This window comes from Sinocyclocheilus anshuiensis, unplaced genomic scaffold (assembly GCF_001515605.1).
Source record: "Sinocyclocheilus anshuiensis isolate Anshui unplaced genomic scaffold, SAMN03320099.WGS_v1.1 scaffold304, whole genome shotgun sequence".
Lineage (NCBI taxonomy): Eukaryota > Metazoa > Chordata > Actinopteri > Cypriniformes > Cyprinidae > Sinocyclocheilus > Sinocyclocheilus anshuiensis.
This window is the reverse complement of record NW_015555737.1, coordinates 978,526-1,002,777: the sequence shown is the minus strand read 5'-3', so window position 1 is coordinate 1,002,777 and position 24,252 is coordinate 978,526. Positions and strand designations below refer to the sequence as shown.

General features: G+C 38.1%; 1 protein-coding gene across 1 annotated transcript; it reads right to left on the bottom strand.

Moving 5' to 3' along the window:
* Nucleotides 1-20,005: 20,005 nt before the first annotated feature.
* On the bottom strand, nt 20,006-23,965 carry LOC107673147 (leucine-rich repeat-containing protein 4-like). The gene is made up of 2 exons (XM_016466640.1): nt 23,270-23,965; nt 20,006-23,162 (listed from the first exon to the last, which is right to left on the bottom strand). The coding sequence occupies exon 2, from the start codon at nt 23,039-23,041 to the stop codon at nt 21,101-21,103; it is 1,941 nt and encodes a 646-aa protein (XP_016322126.1). The 5' UTR covers nt 23,042-23,162; nt 23,270-23,965; the 3' UTR covers nt 20,006-21,100.
* Nucleotides 23,966-24,252: the final 287 nt, after the last annotated feature.

Here is a 24,252-nt window from a genome sequence, read left to right as displayed (position 1 = left end):
CCTGCTGAAAATTCAGTCGTGCCATTACAGGAATAAATTAAAATTTTAAATTAAATAAAATAAATGAAAAGTGATCTTTTTGTGTTCCACAGAATAAAGTAGGTACAATATTGGTTGATATTTTTATATGTAATTGTTTATGCTCATATCCCATATGTTTTAAATTTAAATGATCTTTGTCATTATTTAACACTCAACTTTAATTCAGCACTAATAATTTAACAGTACTGCAAAATATTTTTATGCTATACATTATAATGTTTGTGATAAAAAAAAAATCATTTAAAACTTTTTTGTTTATTTATTTATTTTATATACAAACGATAATGTAACATTTTATATTATTAATTTTAAAAAATTAAAATGTATTTATTTCCTATATTTTTACATTTAAATTGCCTTTGCCATCATCTAATGCTCATTTAAAATTAATATTTATTAACACTGTTAAATGTAATCTTTAGCCAGCCTCAAAATATACATTTCATACTGTATGTTATAATATTGTGGTATCTAAATTTACTTGTACAATTTAAAACTTTTTTTGTCATCATTTAAAAATATTTATTAACACTGCTAAATGTAATTTTTAGCCAGTCTCAAAATCAATATACATTTTTCATACTGTGCATTATACTGTATATTATAATGCTGTGATACCTACATTTACCTGTATAATTAAAAATATATATATTTATTTTTTCCATCATAACACTCAATTAAAAATATTTAACAATACTGCTAAATGTAATCTTTAGCTGGTTCAAAATAAATATAAATTTTGCATACTGTGCATTATAATGCTGTGATACCTAAATTTACTTTTTTTTTTAATCAGTTATTGGTTATTAATAAAAAGAAAAAATTGTAATGGCATGAGAATTATTCAATGAAGACAGATTTCTCATTTCTGGGTGAACTATCCCTTTTAATGACTGTTGTTTTTACTTGTTTCTATTCTATACAAGCCTCAGTCTACTTATTTTCTTTCTGTGTAGCAATTCAATGTTTTCAACACTTCACCAGCGGGCCGACAAAATGCTTTAACACTTTAAGCTGCTGATGAGAGCATGTTAGCGACTCCGTTCAAGGCGAACACGCACACACACATTCACGCATCGGCTATAGAACGAGTGACTTAGACATAGATGACATTTCCCCAATTTCACACTAAGCTGCCTGTATGAAGGCAAGCGAGCAGAAACACAGCTGAGTGTGAATATGCCAAAAAAAGAAGAAAGACCAGAGGCAGGTACAAGAGAAAATGCCATTAGAAATGTGTGAGTGTGTGTGAAGCACGCAGACAGCACGCGTGTGTGAGTTCGTGTGTGACGTGGTGCAGAAAGCCATGTTATCTTCCAGAGTTAATCACCTTGTGCTTCTAGCCTGACTGCAGCCGTGTCCATTCCCCTGTAATTCAGTCAATGTGAAATTGGCTGACTCTGGTGGTGTGTGTGCGTGTGTGTGCTCTAAAACATCACAGGCTCTGTCCTCAGGTTCTCTAACCCACTTTGGCCGTCGGACTGCTCAATTCTGTCTGTTCAAGTCATTCAGAACCATCTGCCCTTGAGCCAACCGGTCAGTCCATGCAACAGGAGGCTCTAAGCAAGTCCAAACGAGTTAATTCACTCGAGCCTCAAGTGTCTGTGAATGAGCAGGGAATTGGAACACTTTTTTTCAGGTTCAGCAACACTGACAACGTGAATTGGAAAGGGTCTATGGGGTTACAAAAACAGTATCCGGGTCACGTTGTGCTGTATATTTATGCAATAAGGTACAAGTGCTATTGTGAATGGCTAAAGAACATTGCTAGATGAATGCTTGAAACCCCTTTAGACATGCCTCTATTCAAAACAGCCTTGAGAGCCTTATGGCTTTAATATGATCACTGCAAAATAAAAAAAATATTAAGGACATTTCTCATAAAAAAATAATTGAGCAAATAAAAAAAGAATAAATTCATTATTGACTCATCTTCATATGACATTTATTGCAGAAGGTGAGCACAAGAAAATTGTAACAAAATGTAATGAAAACATTTTACGATCTTATCAACCCCAGAACTTTTGAACAGTAGTGTGTTTTGGGTGACATTTTGGAATTTTTTTGCACAGTGTTGAACATGACTATAACATATAATTCCCAGTGAATAATGACTTATGATTTTCATATGCATTTCATTCGTCAGTATATTTTTGTTTTTGTGTTTTTTGTTTTGTTTTTGACACAGGCTAGTGCTTCCTATTTTTGAAACATTTTTGATATTTTAATTTTTTTGATATAGTGTTATGTTTATGCTAAATTGTGGGGACCAAATGTCCCCACAAGGATAGTAAAACCTGAAATTTTTGACATTGTGGGGACCAGCCTGCGGTTCCTACGAGGGAACGAAAATATTAAAAATAGTAAATGATGTTTATCTGAAAGTGTAACAATGCAAACAGGTTTTCTGTAAGGGGTAGGTTTAGGGTTAGGGGATAAAAAATATTGTTTGGTCAGTATAAAAGTAATAGAAGTCTATGGAAAGTCGCCACAACTCACAGTGTGTGTGTGTGTGTGTGTGTGTGTGTGTGTGGGGGTGGGTGTTTTGATGGTCACCATCCACTGTTGATGTATGGCAAAGAGCAGGTCTCACATTGTACTAAACTTCTCTTTTAGTGTTCTCCAAAATAAAGTCAGTCAGGTTAGGAACAATATGAGAATTTGACTAGAATGTTCAATCATTGAGTGAACTATCCCTTAAAGTGGTATACAGTTATATACTGTACCCAGTAGCTAAGTGATCAGGTTTTTCATGTCATAGCTGTTACTGTATCATTTATATTAGCACAGCTACAGTATATTGACCAATAAGCATCCAGAATTGTACCTAACCATTTTATAAGCCATGTTATAAATGCCAGTGTAGCTCCTCATAATCTGCACATGCAACTATACTGTAATTATTGAACAGCTTGTGCAGCTACAAACATGAACACAAGTGTAGCCAACATGCACAAATGCCATCAAATCTTCCTTGAAATCCCACAGTTTATGCAGATGCGATGCATGTTTTAAATGTTATGTGTCATTAGATGAGGAAATCATCCTGACAATTATTGTTACTGTAGAAAAGATGCGCACATCTATTTGCATGAGCAAAATTAGTTGAGGTTGATATAGTGTTTCACTTAATGTGATTCGCACAATGTTGCTTTTAGAACATTCTTGTCAACCAATCAGAACCCTAATCCTGAAATCAAAGGGCAGTGATTGGATCTTTGGAATGTTTTATGCCCTACTTGTGTAAATCGCTATGCATATACAGTAGTTAAGCTTTGCATTGTATAACTTAAATGTAAATTTAATGCACACATATATGTATAATTGTGTTATATTTAGATTAATTATAAACGTGACCATCTGCCATACTGGCACTCTTGACACAAGCTGTACAAAAGGTCAACAAACTATATTTACTTTTCTTTGCGCTGATTTGGTGACAGTACTAAACCTGTTCAAACATGACCTTGCGAGAGGTGCACTTAACATGAAGTGCCCCATCACTGTACATCATATCACAACATGGATTCACGGCATTATTTTTACTGCTGCACCCCCACGTCCTCTTTGCATTTTCACCTCATTTGGTTTTAACAAGATCATAATCACGGCCGTGGCCCGCACACAGTCCTGTCGTAAAGCGGGTGGCGGATGGTTTTACGAGCGGAGGGGCTTTACTGATGGAAGGCATCTGTGGAACATCTGTGGAAGGTGCTGAGTCGATGCTCCTGTCACACCGGTCACACACGTGGAGTGTAATCCGCTGGAAAACCTCTCACCCTGAACACGCTGCTGCTGGCAAGTGCACATCACTTTGAGACGGACTCCCATGTCCCTACCGCATCGCTCATCTGATGTGAGTCCATGTCGACAGATGAGGAGGTCATTCTTGCTGATTGTTAGGAACTCAAACTCTAGATTCTAAAAATCTTTGTGTCTTTTGGGGGGTTTTATTTTTGAATGAAAATGATGCAACCCAAGCACACACTAGCATCTAATCTAAATGACTGCAATTAAATGTCTATAGGGATAGTTCATCTAAAAATGTATTATAATTGAAATTGTCCAAGCTCCAAAGCACCGTAAAATAGTCCATATGCTTATGGTGAAGTATTCCAAGTCACCTGAAGTCATCCAATAGATCTAAGTTTAAAATGTATGTCAATATGTAACTTATGCATGCTATTTTTGTGTCTTTAACCTTATTCATGTTTGCACAGATTTCATTCTGATGTGTCTAAACCGGTCTAATGAGAAGTTAATAATCCATACAAGTTTGCAAAATTATACAACTCTAATATCAATAATGCTTGGATAGATTTAAATCTGACATTTCTAACTCTGTCCCATGAGATTCATACTAGATGGCAAAATCATAAAATTTGTACAAATATGTACAACACAAACACACTTTGGCTTGTACGTAAAGCCTCACTCAAGTTTCCATGAAAGTGTGCTATGCATGTCAAACTATTCTCAAAAGGTTCTTGCAAGTATCCTGATTTGAATCTGTAAAAATCAATATTTTCAGTGAGTTAAAAACCATCTGAGATTTATTGTGTGATTGTTAGATACGATCCTTCCATAATAAGGTGTTTATCTGACAGTTTAAGACTGATTTATGACCTTCAATCCCCACATAGGAGCCTCTCTGGCTATTAGTAGTCGTCCTTTTCCATTCACAGAACCTTGCACATCTCTTGCACTCCATACTCACGTTATGAATACTTGATGCACTTGACGGAGGGGTCCATTGTAAATACATAGCACTTTCTTGGGTAATTCTATCATAGATGCAAAGAAAACAGGTGGACAAATGGAACCAGTCTAGCACAATTATTCTCTACAGGACCCTTTACACAATCAAATACAAACCTATCAGAGTCTGCACACATTGTTCTAAACAAAGTCCTCTAAATCACGTTACATAGGGACTAATACAGTCAAGATCATTTGCAGTGTTCTCCCAGAAGATGCATGTTTGCACTTACTATAACTAGACACCTTATGTTCCCTTCGTAGCCACAGGCAACTGATCCATGCTCCGTGTTGCAGGGGTTTAGAGTCAGGGACTCTGACGTTATGGGCTTTTTAATGAGAGTAGAGATGCAGGCAGAGAGGCCATGAGTGTGATGGAGCAATCCACTGCTGAATTATTCATAGCAACATGTGAAATGAAACATGGCCGAGATTAGCACTTTTCTGCTCATCACTCCCGTCCCCTGTGGACTCCGCAAACCGCCACCACGGACGAGATTTAACTCACTTTCTCCAAAGCCGCACCGGATCACACGGATGAGCGTATTCGGTTGCTTGTCATTATGCCGGTTTACGTGAGCGTTTGATAGAATCTGATTGAGTTTGATTGCATGAGTCTAATTCCCTCAGATACAAGATACGGTGCTCATTCTAATTTATTTGAAAAGGAGAAATACCTTAAATACCTTTTACAAGCCCCACCCACGACTGTTGACAGACACTGTTGTATTAGCAGAGACCCCACCCTGAGTGAGCCGCACACAATCTGCTATGTTTATCTTCATGCTAGAGCATTTAAAAGCAGCATTCAAGTAAGAAATGACTTCTTATTACAGCTATAAGTTATTCAGTCCAAAGCAGTGAGTGATAAGTCCAAATACGTCTCACAGAAGAAACCTAGGAAGTGCTTATGATGCGTTCAAGTCATGTCGGATAGATTGTATTTATGAGTTGAACGCACATGAACGCCACCACAAAGTCGTTATTACGAGTGGGAAACTCGAAATTTTCTTTAAGCCCCGAGTTTCCGAGTTGAGGGCGTGTCAATGAGAAACATGGCGGAATCGATGGATGCAACAACGTCTGTAGTTGACGGTAAATTTTTGTTTAAATTCATAGTTTAGTTGTCCTATAAACTTAAATTGGTCATGTTCTTGTTACGCAGCTAGTTAATGAAATCCAAGTAAAAAAATGCAGACCCTGTTGTATTTTCTTGTAATTTATTAAAAGAAGGTACACCGCCATCTTGTGCCGACTAAACTGACTTGAACGCACCTGACGTCGTAATTACAACTTGTCAACTCTTAAGTACGAACGTCCCAGGAGGACTTGAACGCAGCATTATAGCGGTAGCTGGATAAACAGAAGATTGAACTGCTTTTATTGATTCAACATGACTATTAAGCACACGACTACGACAATATATGGTTTATCTGAGTTCTTCTTATTATAATTTTCATTATAATAAAGTATATTTATAATGCAATGCCTTTATCACTGCTTAGAATAGTATGAAATATGTTGTGTGCCTTATTCTGTGTAAGAAGCCACATCATCTCACAGAAAGATTTATTTCAAACACTCGACTGATATTATGAAGTGAGTTTGGAGTAAAAACGTTATTAAATGTGGTATTTTCAGTTTTCACATGCTTTCAGATAGAGCAGCATTTACTACACAGAGCTGTAGTTCACTGAGAAGCTACGCAAACAGCTGTCATTATCGCGAACGATTTCTTCAATTTCATAATCGCACAACAACATCGTCTGTGATTGTTTTTGCGTAACTTGTCAGTGAACTACGGCTCTGTGTAGTAAATGCTGCTCCATCTGAAAGCACGTGATGGAGATTCACTGCTGATTACAGAACCGGCTTTACTGACAAAATGCGCATGGCAATCGCATTCGATTAATCGTGCAGCCCTAATTAACAGCATAGACAGCAGTATAGGTACTGACAGACGTTGCTGTCACTTAATACACAGATCTAATGTAAACGTGATTTCTTTCCCAGCTGTTTGACTTCACAGACCTAATCGACTGTGTTTTTGTAACTTACGTGTTTTTAAGATAAACTTGTACTTAAACTTGTACTTGACAGTTTAAGCGCAATAAGATATGAAAGGGAACTCAGTTTAGTACTCACATGCCATGTGACAGCCACTTTCTGTGCGCGTGCTTTGGATGTGTGCACTCAGAAAACCATATATCAAAAGTTTAAACTGATATGGCTTTAAAACACATGATTTCAGTGCGATAGACATGATAATCAAAACCAAACAGATGTTTTTTGGCAGAGGATCTGAGATACGAGCTGTAAAGGTGCAGCCCTATTCTGGAAAAGGGGGCGGGGGGCTGCAGCTCATTTGCATTTAAAGAGACATGCACAAAAACAGCCTGTTTCTGCTTCCACTCAAAATATGCATTTTCAGAATGATATAATAAATGATCTGTGGGGTATTTTGAGCTGAAACTTCACAGACTCATTCTTGGGACACTGAAGTCTTAGATTACATCTTGTAAAAAGGCGCATAATAGGTGCCCTTTAATGGCTGCTCTCAATATTTCTAAAAAGCTGCATGCAAACTTTTAAAGACGTGATCTTTTAATCCTTAACTTTGTACTCCGAGAAAGATAACAAACATGATTGAATGTTGTGTGTGACTGAATATGTTCAAGGTTTTTGCCAGGAGAGAGGCAGTAAATTGTATGCCAGATGAAATGAGTCACTCCAAATGTCATCGCGGATGCCACTGAATCTGAGCCCTGCAAATTGCTGCACCTTCCTAAAACGCGCAGCCTGGCAGATTTTGTTTACATCTATTAAGATGATGGTTATCTAATGGCATATGAACAGCTGGGGGTTAATAGCTGCCGGAGAACTGACTTGAATAAGCAGGGCACATTTCAGTGGTCTGGGGAATTAGCAGCACGCAGAACAACGCTTTTACAAATTTGTGATCTTTGCTGAGATGGTGTACAGATGTGTGGCACCTTGTCTAGGAAAGTTTTTGGCTGCTCAGACGTCCGCTGTCCGTGCTGTATTTTTTAGTACATCATATTTCTGACCTCTTCCTGGGAGTTTGAATTGTTTGGTGCCAGAGGCGATTCTGGAGGGCAGTGCTTAGAAAGACTAGTCACAACTTTCCTGCAGCCAGACAGAGAGTCAACTTTTTTTATTTCCTATATAGGTTTATGTATATGCTTATTTATTAAGATTAACTGTTTTTCCAAAGCATTCTTAGATGCCAGCGTTTCCTGTCATATACAAAGATTTGATTTCATCAACAGTATCATCGCTATTAAACTACATCTTATGATTTTAAATCTTTATATAATCTCCGAACGATCTCAAAGTAAAAAGAGGTGTTAAAGTTTGATTTTGTTGTGGCTGTGCTTTAAAATTATTATTTTTTTAATCTTAATTCAAGTGACGAAGGATTTTGAAAGTCTCACAGTCATCAGTGTTGAGTACTACTGCAAGGTTAACCCTGCCTGCTTTAAATGTTTCAAAATGATTAACAGTTGACACCATTCATTAGAAATTTAGAAAAGTAACCAAAAAGTAATCAAATGTAACCAGTTACATTAATTTAATAAAGTAATTGAAATAGTTACACTACTTATTGCATTTTAAATAGGGTAACTTGTAATCTGTAACCTATTAATTACATTTTCAAAGTAACCTTCCCAACACTGCATATTATTTAGGATCAAATGCAATTGTACATGCATTTTATAATTGAGGCCCCTGGGCTGTTAACCACAAGGTAACACAATTAAACACTGATTGGGTTGGTTCATAAGTTGTTTATCATTTTTGAACCCTAACTTCGGTTGAGATTTGAAGCCCCCCATTGGATTCAGGTTATTGATTCAGAGCCACCTTAACGCCTATTTTCACTCATTGGGCGTCATTTATAAAATGTCGCTCAGAAACCATCCTAAATTTGATCTTACGATAATTTCTGAAATATGCGTGCGTGTGAATCATAGAATGAACGTACACACAGAAAATGCACGTATGCGTCTCTTTCAGATGTGAAATCTATGAATCATAAATGATCTTGAACTTGCGCGCAAACGAATGGTTTCAGCTCTCTGCCTTGTAAATGACTCCTAAGCTCACCAGTCATCATCCAAATCCTTTCATTTAGAACAGCGCGCTGCAAGAACAGCTTAAAACCTGCAGTACTCTGACAAAAAAGTGTGTACGTCTGCTCAGGCCCTGACGTGGCGCTAAGCACTTTTCCACGTCAAAGACAGTTTTTACAAATATGAGCATTGGCGTGGATTTAAGCGTACGCACACTCTGAATCATAAATGATCTTGAACTTGCGCGCAAACGAATGGTTTCAGCTCTCTGCCTTGTAAACGACTCCTAATTAATGTCATTAACATGTAAAAGATAGCAGTCATCCTCCAAATTCTTTCATTTAGAACAACGAGCTGCAAAGAACAGCTTACATTTCCAAAAACCTGCAGTACTCCGACAAGAAAAAGTGTGTACGTCTGCTCAGGCCCTGACGTGGCGCTAAGCACTTTTCCACGTCAAAGACAGTTTTTACAAATATGAGCATTGGCGTGGATTTAAGCGTACGCACACTCCAAGATCAAATCTGAGCACACTTTATAAATGAGGCCCATTATGTGCAGCACACAGGGATGCCACTGTGGTCTTTTACATGCCTGTGAAAATTATAACTATGAAGCACTAATTTGTGCATAACAAATGATGGATACAAAATTATCAAATAGCTCAATTTTTGATTTTCATGTTGTGTCGACATAAGACTGTAAGCAAAAAGGGTTTTTGGAAAATTGTATTCTATAGTCCTGATTAGATAGCTGGCATTTCTGTGTGATAAATGAACCTGAAGTAATATCAGTTATATGTGATTTTTAAAAAAAAAAAAATTTTATGAATTAACTCAGACTCGCACATATTTGGGTGGACTTGTACTTGAGCTTAACACAGACTCAGACATTTTGGACTTTGGACATTTTGGAATTTTTTCAAAATACAGTTGAATCCACATCACGTAACATGAAAGTTAAAAAATGTATAGTGCTGTCAAAACGATTAATCGCGATTAATCACATCCAAAATAAAAGTTTTTGTTTGCATAATATATGTGTTTGTTCTGTGTATATTATGTACATATAATATACACACACGTACAGTATATATTTGGAAAATATTTACATGTATTTACATGTCTATATTTATATTGATATAATTTATATTATAAATAAATATTATTTGAATATTAAATATATAAACAACCTATTTGTCTGAAATATATACATGCATGTGTGTGTATTTATATATACATAATAAATATACACAGTACACATAATATATTACTTTTAGTTTGGATGCGATTAATAGCGATTAATCGTTTGACAGCACTAAAAATGTAACAACATAAAATTAAGATAAGACATTAATAAATAGGGCTGCACGATAAATCGCATGCGATACGCATTAAATATCGCATGCGATTTATCGTGCAGCCCTATTAATAAACATATCCTACTCAAACTGAGTTTAAGTACTTGGACTCGTCTCAACACTACTTAAGGTTTTTATTGTTTGAAATTTAAAAAAAGTAAATGGCACCTGCTGTAATTTGGGTTATCTGAAAACTGAAAATGCAGACTACTTTTTTTTTTATAATGCTTTGTTGCTGTTGCATAATGTGTTGTTTCACATACTATTTTAAATTTTTTTTGTATTTATTTGTTTTTTTAAATATATAAATGGCTCCATACTGTTCGGTATACAAATTTGCATTGGTATTACATGCTATAGGCTATGCATTGGAGCATGTGTGCTAAGTGATAACAGCTAAGCGATGGGTCTGAAAGTGAAATATAAGTTTTGCCATTTTACAATGATGCAATGCTTTCAGAAAACCTATACGTAAGTTTTTCCCCTGTACTTAAGTGCTTTTTTTCTGCATTTGACTTGTTTAATTCATGCAAACTTCTTTCTGTTAAGCACCATGATGTATATACTTACATTAATTAGTTAGATTTGTATAGATTTGTGTGGTTAATATGGTGATTGAAATCTCTTCTGCTGTTAAATAAGCTTAACCACAAAGGAAACGTCCCTGTAATTTCAAATGGTGTTGTCAAGTAACTGTTCAGGCTGGTTCACACTGACCCAACAAATACCAATATTCTAAAATTGGCTGTTGGATTTAGAATGTTGAGTAATTTTCACACTGTGTCAACAGGATTAAAATGCAATGACACACACAAAAACCCAACAACAGCTGAAATTTGTTGGGCTACTTAATATTCCACAGGTCTTGGTTAAATGAACCTGGTATATCTGCAGTATGCTGCCATATACATCTCTAGTCTTGATATACAATATGGCAGAGTTCATGAGGAAGTCAGGCTGTCCGGGGCTTAATTAACCCAGCCATAAAGGAGAGCTCGTTGCCGTGGTGAATGTCATTGAGGCCTCCGCTGCTGAAGTTCCCAAAGGGATCAGGGCTAATTGCAAATACAACCTTAGCATGGGACATTGCCTTGAGGAGACATGGAAGTAGCGCTATACGCCTGTTAATGAAGCAACGGAGAACGGCGTCGCTCGGAAACTGCCGCTCGCGTCGAGATTGGATGGCTGCAATTCAGCGGCTTCAATCATTTCGCTGATATATGCAGTATTCACCTAGATGATAATTAGATCTGTTTTAGAGAGGCGGTTAACGAAGTTACTGGAGTGTGAGAGTGCATGTGTGCAAACGAGCGTAATCTGACTTTATGAAACGATAGACAAATAAAAATGATTTATTGAAAATTTTAACGAGTAAATAATAAAAATGGACATATTTTGCTGGTTCAGTTTAGACAGCTTAGTTTCCCGTACTGTCTCACACACACAAAAAACATTCACTCCCACACAAACATAAAAATTGGCTGCGTCGAGGAAAACAAACACCCGTCTAAGGAGGTCATGTTGATTCAGTCAGTTTTCGAACGTGTCGTGTGCACCGCCGTGCCCTGTGTGGGTGCGCTAGTGTCACTCTCCCGGGGCCCCAAATGTGAGGATTAAGCTAAATGAGTTTGTCAGGTTCACTGTTTCAATCCCCTCTACTCAACAAAAGAAAAGGCACTTTTGGGATTTTAATATCCTTTGCTCTGCAATCCTGCTTTCTTGCAGCCAGCAGTTTATGAGGCTTATTTTCCCCCCCTTTGCAGTGGCGAGATTAGTATGAGGCGAAGAAAGCAGTGTTTGAATTTTAAAAGCTGTAGGGTAAACTGGATTCCCCCTTTTTGAATTCTATCTTTTTATTTTAATCAATCTTTTCTACCTTTTTATATATTTCCACCCATTTCCTTTGCTCTCTCTTTCTGCTCAGATGATTTTTTATTGATCTGATGACATTCACAAAAACAGCTCACTTTAACACTGTATGTAGAGAGGAAAGCATGATTTGAACGACGTGAGTGTAACACTTTAAAGAGAAAAAAACCCTCACATTTTAACACACAGAGCAAATCAATAGAATGCATGTGTCACCCATATAACAGTGATGTGTATTGGCCTTTTGATTTGCGCTCTGTTGTGAGTGTCAGCCACACTGTTTTTGCCCTGAGAGCTGCTATATTCTCTCCATCTTTCCATTTTTATGACCACCCAGCTGCTTTGATTCTTTCTGAATCTTTCTCATTCCAATTCATCCATCTTCTACTCAGTCACCAATTTCATCTTAATTCATTTTCAATTAATTTATCATTTCAAGAAGTAGATACGTTTTGGAGCAGATTTAGAGAAATGTAACGTTATATCACTTGCTCACCAATGGATCCTCTGAAGTGAATGGGTGCCGTCAGAATGAGAGTTCAAACAGCTGATAAAAGTATCACGATCATCCACAACACAATTTTGGACGATCAATTAATGTCTTATGAAGTGAAAAGCTGCATGTTTGTAATAAACAAATCCATCATGAAGATGTTTTTATCTTCAAATAGTTGCTTCTAGCTGAAATACGAGTCCTCTATCCATAATATTGCTTTCTGCAGTGAAAACGTTGTCTTGTCGGAATCAGGAGAGGAATATGCACAGATTAAGTACTGTTTATGAGCAAAATCAGTCCAAAACCTTCACTTCAGAGGATCCATTAGTGAGCAAGTGATGTAATTTCTCCAAATCTGTTCCAATGAAGAAGCAAACTCATCTACATATTGGATGGCCTGAGGATAAGTACATTTTAATTTTTGAGTGAAATATTTAGCTCTTTGATTTATTAGCTTTGATATCTTCTTTTTTATTATTATTAACAATTATTTGATTGAATTTTATTTGATTCTGAATGCCAAGAAGTGGGACATTCTTACAAAAACTGGACCAAAACATTTTTTACTTCCAGGATTATAACTGAATGCCACTTGAGGTCATTTCATATAGAAATAAATAAAACAGTAGGTTACATATAGTGTATACGACACAGTAAGCAGTATTCTAGTACTCCATTCTGTAGGCTATGCATTGGAGCATGTGAGCAGCTGCTAAGAAGTGCTTCTGACAGGATAATATTTCAATGTTTTGCCACGGTAAAATGATGCAATGCTTTGATAAAACCTACTTCAGTTTTTCCACTTTTCTGGGATTTAAAGATGATGCTGGTGCTTTTTGTCTGCTTTGATATGTATAATTTATCTAAACTGCTTTGTGATAAGCCCTGAGACGAGATGTGTGTAGTGTACATGAATTAGTTAGACGGGTCCTCAGGAGATGTGACTCAGGATCTCTGCTATGTTGAAAGCGGTAAGAACTGTGACATGTTGGGCAAACACTGAATCCCTGGCCTTGGTGCAGGCGTTGGGTTCTCCCTCATATTTCATGTTTAGCTTCAGATTTTCTCTCTATCTCTTCCATATCTCTTTGTCTGTCTGCCATATTGACAAAGATGTAGGATTTATAGCATGTTATGTTCTGAGGTCTGGGAGTTGTGGGCATGTTATCTATACAATGGTGTCAGAAAACTGAAAATTAAGTTGTAGCGAATGTTAAATTGTTCTTTTGAGTCACAAAAAATGGTATGCATTAATGCAAATCAAACTCAATTACAGAAGTGAAGATTGCCATTGTAATTATGACTTATAATACAGCCTGTTTTTGTTGTAAACCTATATCGTATGACTTCTGAAAACTTGAAATAAGTGCTTAAGTCATATGGACTGCTTTTTAGTGCTTTTGCATTCCTTTGATGTTCTAAGGAAAGAGTGAAGGAATATGATGGAAGGCTGCTGCTAGTTGATGAAGTTGATGCATGAGAGCTGATTGGAATCAGGTCTCGTAAAAAAAAAAAAAATCAGCCTTTGCATTAGAATATTAGAATGAGAGCCACTGATACAGAAATATACAGTGCATATACAGTTAATTGCAGACCACAGATGTTCTATTATTTAATTAATGTTTCCCACTGATACGTTGAATTCCCCCTGATACAATTATAATAGTTCTCACGTTAATTAATTATTCTGTTGCGTATGTCATTAACGCCCACAGCATTTGAGTGTGGAATCACAGTATCACCTTCTATGGTGTTTATTGAAAGTGTGACACATTTTGTAGGAATAGCTAGCCTGTACTAAATTTGATTAAATAAATCTGTTCATAGACCACAAATAATTTAATCTCTACCACTATATTTGAAAGCACAGTCAATTAGGAATCAAGCACTGTTGCATAAATTCATTTTTTGTATTTTGTGATAATAGACACCAAGCTGTTAGTGTCAATAACAACCCACATGCACCGAAACTGACAATATGAGAACCTTTTAAACCAATAAAGTGCTTAGGCAAGTGTTTAATTTCTTATTTTATATTAGATTTTATATTAGAGTTGTTAGTTGATTTGTCTTAATGAAAGCACAATTTGTAAAGCGTTTAGAGCAACCAGGATGATTATATGCTTTATTGGAAAGCATTATTATTTTTAGGTATTCTTGTCTTAAAAAAATAAAGCTTAGAAATAGCTTTTGTGGCTTCCAGAAAATGACTAAATAAAACCACTTTGTAGATCAAGATGTTGAGAAAAAAAAAAATAAAAAAATAAAATAAAAAAAAATACAAATAATGACTATTAAGCACATTTCTGGATGCCTCCAGTTGATATTTATTTATTTATTTATTTTTATTTCAAATACCCCTAAAGATGATTGGCATTACTGTAGTGCAATATTTTTGCTGTATTCAAGAAGAAAAAAAAAGTGAGTCTAAATCAGCATATATATATATATATATATATATATGATGTATAAAATTTGAAGTAAAAGAATAACTGCAATATTCAAGTGTAAGTAAATTAAAATTACATGAAATTTTGAGAAATTCTTATAACTGATTTAAATATTTTCAAATATGAATGATCAGATAGATACTGTATGTTTCTGCTATATACATATATCTTTTAATGAAAAAAAATAAATAATTACTTATAATAAATTATGTAGCTACATGTGTAATAATAACAAAGATTAATATTAAACCTATAAAGCTTGAGATTTAAGATTCCTCACATTTGCAAGTTTGCTTTTTTCCCCCTGCTTTATCCATATTTGGAGGACTCTCCCTTCAGGAATGCTTTTCCATTGCTTATATCTTGAATGATAGCAGGTTAGAGCAGGTTAAATGAAACTCCTAACACATTATAGGCTACAACTAGTCTATGTCTGAAGTGTCACGTGGGCTTGATGTGTATATAGGAGCAATATGATTCCTCAGCAGCAAACAGTCGAGTAACGAATTTATCACTTTCACATGATTCTTATTAAACACATGTAGTCACTTTGGATCAAACATAAAACCCACATGCACACTTGTCATCCAGCAGACTGCTATGAATTGTGCAAGTTGATATGTGGAGTTTGAGCAGAGGAGACGCCAACCTTGAAGGTGGCACTCCTTCATCCATGAATGCTTCATTCATAACTCCTCAAATGTATCACAACTGGAAACCTTGAGAGGACCTCGAAAAATCCTTCTCTTTTCATCTATATTTCATAAAGCCTTGTCAGATGTAATTATGGTTTGTTGGTATGTTCTTGTGAAAAATCCCGGGAATTTATTGGTGTGGTTCTCCTCTGCCTCGTGGATGTTTATCCTCCACTGGTTTGCATTTCGTCAGGGTCTGACGGCACTTAGCCACCGTGCTTGTTTTTGTCCTAAAAGCTTCATAAGCAACAGGAGGATTGGACTTTAAGTAAACAAGCAAACAAGTTCAGTATTTCCAGGCAAGATAATCATGTAGGAGGCTGCAGAGGCTGGTACCCCTGAATAAACACTCCTCATCCCTTCTCAGTTTGAGTCATGCCGCCAATGCAACACCAACACGCGCACACTCGCGTTCTTTCTGACGGGCGTCGAATCTCATACCTTGATCTTAGGTGGCTGGTTCTGTAAAATCTTGCGAAGTGAAAACATCTAGCGGATACAACCAAATCGCGCTAAATTAAACATGTTTCATTTTCTCCAAAATGGAATCGGACAGGCTTTTAATTTGTCGGTCTGTCGGGGAGCATCGCCACATCCATCCATTACGGCTCTGCCTGTCCTCAAACAGAAATCAATAGGAGGAAATTCAAGCTGTCAGCTTGTCTTTAAAAATGTAGGAAGGCAGCTCATTCCAGTTATCACTTCAGAATGAAAGCAGAACAATGTTGTTACATCCCTCAACAGAAAAAAAACTGTGTTACAGATATATGATTAAACTCTCGGTGGGCATCTGTCTGCTGTCTGGATGTTCCTGGGGCACAGAGATACGGCCCTGCATTTTCTTTATCTGATGGGTCAATGGTGATATTTCCCGTGCAACATTCTCTGTGCCTTAGCCTTTTGTTTTCATGCACGGGGGTCGAGCAAAATATGTGAAAACAAATTCTAAATAATTAGTTGCCATTTAGTTCAAAGCAATTTACAAGACCACATTGTTTATCTGGAATCTAGTTGATGAGTTGCGTGATCCCAGATAACCAGTGTGCTACCAGCTTACTGTACATCCTACACCCTTTCTGTGTTTATTTTGTTCGGATGTTGGGCTTAATAAAACCTCTCTTTCTAAGAATGCCAAGAAGGGAGCAGGTTTTTTTTGAGAATGACACAATAACTTGTAGTACAAGCCCAATTAGAGCATGCTTGACTGATCGCATAGACTGTGTAAATGAAAAATCTGATCCTATGCATAATGCATTTGGATAGGATAAAGCATAAATAATTTGATGTACTATATGCATATTAATGTAGATGATTAAACAATCACCTTTTACAATGTTATTTTATGATACCTTAACTAATGCATTACCTAATAACAAATTGAACTTTATTGTAAAATGTTACAATTATTTTTTGAGGTTAAAATTTAAATGAATATTAATATAGATGAGCAATCAACATTTACAGTGTTTATTAATGATACCTAATGCATTAATTACCTAATAACAAACTGAACTTTATTCTAAAATGTCATATTTTTTTTTACATGTTAAAATGTTTTACATTAATATATTAATGTAGATGAACAATCAACATTTACAGTGTTTATTAATTATCCCCTAATACACTACCTAATAACAAATTAACCCTTATACTAAAGTGTCATCATTATTTTTTACGTTAAAATGTTTTAGATGAATATTAATGTAAATGAACAATCAAATTTTACAGTGTTTATTAATGATCCCCTAATGCATTACCTAAAAACAAATTAAACCTTAAACTAAAGTGTCATCATAATTTTTTTTACATGTTAAAATGTTACCATTATTGTTTTGGTTTTTTTTAGGTTAAACTGTTTTTTAAATGTATATGAATGTTGATGAACAATCAACTTTTATGGTGTTTATTAATGATCCCAAAATGCATTACGCAATAACAAATTGAATCGTATTCTAAAGTGTTCGACTCCTGCACGTTTCAAAAATGTGTCTTGCTGCTTCATCAAACAGAATCACTTTTAAAATCGATTGTCCGGTTTAATGGATTTAATAGTGCTGAGACTCACTCAGAGTAATACAAGTTATGAGTTTGGCCTTGTCTATTGCAACAGCACTTTATTTATAGTTTTTAAACAAGCAATTTGACAGTTCTCAAAAATGTTTTCCCCCACCTCAGGATTTTGACTTTTAGAAATCTCGCCACTACTATCCAGTTAAACTTGCAATTGATTCGAACTATAGTTGGAGCAAAGCACTCTGGCATATTCTTCACCACTTTTTCTTCTACTGCCAAACCATGAGAGCTAATCTTTATAACCTTGTAGAGGCCCCACCACTGTGATAACGCCAAACCAGCACGCCGCTCACCCGTGGCCAAGATGACCATCAGAGCCCAGAACCATTGAAAGAAAAGCCCAGCCCAGCACAGACACTTCATTAACTGATAAGCATCTGGTGAGCTCTCTTCTCTAAGGTCCGTCTCCCTCCTCATCTCTATCTATCAGTCTACAGAAAGCTAATGTATCAGTCAGCAGAAGGAGGAGGGTGAGGGGAAAATGCGATCCTCAAATCTGTCAGGATAATTGTGCGACTGATAAGTCTCCCATGGAGAATCCATCAAAAATGAGCCTTCCTCCATAGTGGGTCTCACACTGTGCTAGTGTTGATGTAGGAAGTCAATAATGTAAATTAACGTAATAAAAAAGACGAGGAAAAAAGGAAGAAAGTGATAAGCCTAATGGCGAAAGGCTGTTGTTGCTCGGATGCTCGACATGCTATTTCCATTAATGATCAGATACTGCATTGTTTTGAAGTCTAGACCTGAATTGAGAAATTGTGGTTTTACGTTAGTTGGAATGATTTGGAAAAGACAGGAAACTGCTATATAGCTTCAACATCAACAGCTTTGTAAGGCTCATTTGCCTCTTGAAATGGAATTCAGTTGAACTTGATACTGGCATTATCATGAAAAAAAAAGAAGGATCTGCCATTTTGGCCATATAGCCAAGCCATAAAAAGCCATGTCACATCAACCAAGTCAGAACGAGTCCTACAGGCATTAAAGATTAAATTTACAAGCCTCATCATCCACAGATACAACACCGCAGTGTGCTATAAAGCCGCTTTCCTCTGAATAATGTAAAAACATAAGGACATGTAATGGTCTAAGGGTGTTTTTGTTTGTGTATCATTGCAGCGCTTTGGTGGTGGGTGTTTGCTCTGGCCTGGCTCTGTTCTCCGAGGGCAGTAAATTGCTGTGTGTGAGGGAGGTAAAGAAAGGGTTTCTGCAACCACAGATCTGCAGATGCCCTTGCCCCTGATTACAGCCTGCCCCTACTCTTTCCCCCTTGCTAAAAATGTACAGCATAATGGCACATTAGTGTCCATTGAAGCCTAAAAATTCTCCTACTTTGCATGACACCAAGAGAAAATAGCTTAATTATCTGTTGCAATATATTCGACACATGCTGAGTTTATGATGAATGTTGTGTTAAAAAAAATAATCTCTTTAACATTTTAGTACAACCTCTTGCCAGAATAAAGCTGCTGACATTAAGGAAAATTATACTGAAATTTTTTTTTTTTTTTTAGGAATTAAACCTTTTTTTTTTTTTTGTACATTTATTTTGAATTATACAAGCCCTCAGGAAAGTTGAATGTTCCGTCAGAAAACAACCTAAATCCTAACCCTTAAATGCCTCTCTTCCAACTCTCTCTCTCAGACTCTAATTTGGTGGATGTCGCAGGTTAAGCAGATCAATAAAGGATTGTATTAAATGCTGCACTCAACCCTCTTAACATATGCTTCAACTGAAGCACACTGATTCCTGAGATTTGAACGAGGCACGTCGTAACTTTACTATAAATGAGCATAGGTCATGTTTCAAATAACATTCCATCATTAAGCACTGCATCAGGAAACAAGGTTGATGAGTTTGTGTGTGCATCTATGTGTGTGTGTGCGTGCACAAGCCCATCACATATCTATTCAGAATTAGGATGTCACCACATTACTGTAGCCAGAAATTTGACCTTGTGACAGTTCATTGCAATGTAGTTCACATTATCCAAATTTCAGAGACAGAAAAGCAAAGTATTGGTTGCTTTCTATAACCTTTTATGTGGTTATCATAATTGCATAATTAAGTAAATGCCCTGCAGTTGAAAAAAAGAGAAAAGGAAGGAGTTTAGTTTAGAGAAATACAAACCAAATGTTTTCTTTTTTATTGTTGTAACCTCTGTAGACTCCTCATAAAAATAGTGCTGCTCAAAATAAGGACAAAGAAAATTGCTGTTGGAACGATCTCAATAAAGGAAAGTCCATAATTCACACATTCATTTGAATTACTTTCTCAATAAAGAAAATGTGAAACCATGTTAATGTGAACCTGCAGCAAACCATCCAGTCACTGCAACCATCTCGTAAGTCTCGCAAACTAACATCCAGGTGAGCCCTTGCGCTTCTAATCTGAGGCAACCGTTGTAATGCGTTTACTAAATTAGCCCTAAAACCACTCAAATCATAATTAGCGCAGTACAGGTTCTGAAAGAAACAGGAAAAAGCAATCGAAATCCAACTCATGAAACTGGATGGAAAAACCACAGGATAGTCAATCCGATTTGTCAAAAAACCAAGAGGAACATCAGAGTAATAGTCAGAAGGTTAAACTCAAAAAGCAAGCAGGATGTCTGTTCTGGAAACGTACTGTTAAATGCTTGCTGCAAAACTATGGCGCAGCCCAAAAAAACATTTGGCTGAGAGCTGCAGAACAGCAGACTCTGTAAATCCAGCTGCTCCATTCTCTCTTGGTGTCCATCCTGTGTTTTGCAATATTTTGTCTCCTATCTCTTAAGCCAGTCTCATTTATTGCAAGTATAACATTTGGCACAATACAAATTCTTGGTGCTTTTAGAAGATAAGCCTTTAAATATCAATCAGTGGACAGTTACTTAGAAAGTTCTTTGTATAAATGGGACTTTACTGCATCATATACAGCATGGTCTAAAAATCACAGGTTGTCCCTTTTCAAACAAATCCGTCTTCGTTTGCAATGTCGTATCAGCATCGTCACATTTTTCCATCTTAAACAGGAGTTACAAGTTAGAAAATAGTTTAAATTCATTTTCACTTTTATATAATTTGTTTCTTGTATCATCCCATAGTGGATTAATTTATATATTTATATTAATATATTTATGTATAAGCATGTACAAGAAAACCAGTCTCATTTTTGCACTGGGTACAAAAGTAATTGCTGTCTTTTCTGTTGTGCATTCTATTGTATGTTTTCATGATGAACAGAATAAAAGACAGAGCAGGAGAAGGCGGTAGGAATGTTATATCTGTGTTTCCTGTACCTTCTCCTTTGTGTGAGTTTTGATCAGGTGGGGTTCAGGGATGGTGCTGATGGTTGTGGGGCGGGGACGGAGCAGGGAGTTACTGATGTTGTTCTCTAGCCAGGGAGCAGAGTGTGCTGGTCTGTAGGAGCTGAAGCTGGGTTTGTAGGTGCTGTTGTGATCTCTCAGGCTAGGTAACATCATTCCACTTTCACCTGGTATACCTGTCCCTGCATGGGTGGTAGGAACATTCTCATCCATCTGAATGGCCTCTATAGTCCTAGCAGCTGCCACTGTGCTCCTTTGCTGGTGCCGTTTACGCAGCTTGTAGAAAGCTATGAGCATAACGGCAGCAAGCAGGGTGACTGCCACAAAGCAGCCAATGATGATCTTGGTTGTCTTCATGACCTCGTCAAGACTGGCAGGTGGGCTTGTCGTTCCACGTACAGTCGGCACCGAGACCTGTCGAGGCGTTTGAAGTAAAACGGTCGGCGTAGAGATAAAAACAGGCTGAAAGACGGAGGGGGAGGCGGTTACCGTCTTTGACTTGATCACTTCCTGTGAGGTGGGCTCCACTTCCTCCACTGTCACCGTGGTGAAGTAACTCAGGTTAGAAGTGTTGAGCTCAGCTGCAGTCACATTCAGGTAGGCTGAAGCAGTGGATTTGCCAGCCATGTTGGTGACCATGCAGGTGTACACACCTGTATCTGCTGGCAGCACGTTGGAGAAGTTTAGCGTCCCGTCGTTGAGCACTGATATCCGTGGGTGATTAGAGCCATGGGTCAAAACTGTTCCATTTGGCAGGAGCCACCTAACTGATGACATGGGGGCTGTGCGACATTTCAGCTCAGCTACACGTTCAGCAGAGATGTTAAGATCCCTTGGGGCATCCAGGATGAAAGGTGCTGAGCACTGGAATGTGCTCTGGTCCACCTCTACCAGGTAGCGGCCACGCAGGTAAGCAGGGGTGTGGCAGCGTCCACAGCAGGTGGAATTAGTAGGAATGTACTCCCTCAGCCACCAGGCCAGCCACACGACATCACAGTCACACCGCCAGGGGTTGTGGTGCAAATGGAGTTCCACCAGGTAACTCAAGGGTGCGAAAAGGTCATGGGGCAAAGAGCTAAGGTTATTATGAGCCAGGTTGAGCTCAACCAAGGCTGTGACATCATCAAACGCATTTCTGTCTATGGTTGTGATCCGAGAGTTCATAATCCACAGCTTTTTCAGGGATTTCAAACCCCTGAAGGACCCAGGTTTTATCTCTGGGAAGTAGTTCTCAGACATCTCTAGCTCCTCCAGCCCTATGAAAGGGGTCAAGACTGGCATCTCCCGCAGGTTACACATTCCAAGGTTTAAGTATTTCAAGTTGTATAATCCCTCAAAAGCTCCCTCAGAAATATACTCCAGCTTCTTTGACTCTCCCAGATCCAGACGCATTAGAGAGGGAACACGGTTGAATGCGTAGGAAGGTATGCTTTCGATAGGGTTGTTCCTGAGCCATAATTCCCGCAGTTTAGACAAGTACTCAAAAGCGCCACTTGGGATCACTGTCAATCGGTTGTCGAATAGCTCCAGTGTGTTGAGGCTGTTGAGGCCGCTGAAGGCCCCCACTTCGATCTGCCGAATAGAGTTCCTACCCAGTTGTAGCACCTCCAGGTGACGGAGGTTTTGAAAGGTGCCAGCTTCAATTGTCTCTATGCTGTTCTCCATCAGGTTTAAATGCCGTGTGGTGGCAGGAATGCCTGGGGGCACTCGAACCAGGCTGCGCCTGGTGCACACCACCTTAATGAACTGGTTACCACAGGAGCAAACACCAGGGCAGGTCAGTGGTCCGGAGGGGGCGGCGCGCACACTCCACGATCGCACCATGAGGTAGACTGCACAGAGCAGGGCTGCGTTCCAGGCACGGTGCACAGTTACCTGCCACAAGAGACTCATGATGTGCCGCGTTCATAATTCAACATCACGTGGGGATTCGGCTGGGGTACGGAGAACAGTGGCCCTACCCAGGTTTGAGCAAGACTCTGCATCTGTTTGCCATCGACAGTGCAGGATGGTGCTGCGTTAAACACAGAGAGGGAGAGATGGGGGGGCAGAGAAAAAGATGAGTGGAGAAGGGAAAAAGCTGACCTACAGAATAAATATGTTGAAAAAGAAGGCACTTACCTCATTAGCTCAGAGTTGTCCTTAGAATAATCCTTTATTTTGAAGCAAAACCCCAGCACTGTTCACGCATGTTTCCCACTAAGATCACTGCACAGAATTTTCAGCTATTTCGCTTATAAAAGTAAAGTGGATCGTGAACTGATTTGACAAAATGGCCCCTATTAATTCCAGAGAGAAGTGGCATTCAGAGAAACTGGTTCAAGAGGTAAGGCCCAGTCAGCTAAGCAGGTGCACGGATCCAGTCAGCTTGGAAAAGATCTCCTCTGAGCTCATCCATTGATTGTCCTTGGAAGGCGACGCTGAATACCACTGAACAATTTTCACAAGACTCCATTGCCGAAGTACATGCACATTAAGCCAAGAAAAATATAAAAAGAGAAAAAGGAGAAAAGAGAAGAGGGAAAAAATCCCAAAGTCTTCTCAGATTCGTCTTTCCCCTTCGCAGTAGACTAAGCCGTTTTTTTTTTAGTTTGCCATCGTCCACCCCCCACAACACTTGTTCAGCTGATTAGCCGTGCGTTGATGAATCCAAAAAGGCTAACAGACCAACACTGCGGTCATTCCGTCTTGTTTTTTTACTCACTCCTCTCTCCTGTCTGTCGCTGTAGCAGCTGCGGACTGCCGCGTGCACAGTTAGCAATAATCCATCAATTTCTCCAGAGGAGGGCTCGGGGGTGGTGTTGCGGGAGCAGAAGGGGGGAGGGGGGAAGGAGGGGAGCAGCAGCGCAGCAGTGGTGAAGCTCTCTCCCTATCCGCCAATCGTTTGCTCCTCGTGCTCTCTCTCTCACTTTTTCTCTGTCTGGCTTCCTCTCTCTCCTTCTTCTCAGTGTCAGGAAAAAAAAAAGGATTGATGCCGCCGTGTGACGTGTGGCTAATTTCAGAGAGATGCCTTGCAGAGGATTCCGTAGTTTGCCCTCCCTCCCCCCGTTGTGGATCCTGCGGTATTCCTTTATTTTCCCTTGTCTTGAGGTAGTAAGTTGTGG

Coding starts and splice junctions, on each gene's coding strand:
- LOC107673147 (XM_016466640.1), bottom strand. CDS start 23,041: ATGAGTCTCTTGTGGCAGGTAACTGTGCACCGTGCCTGGAACGCAGCC.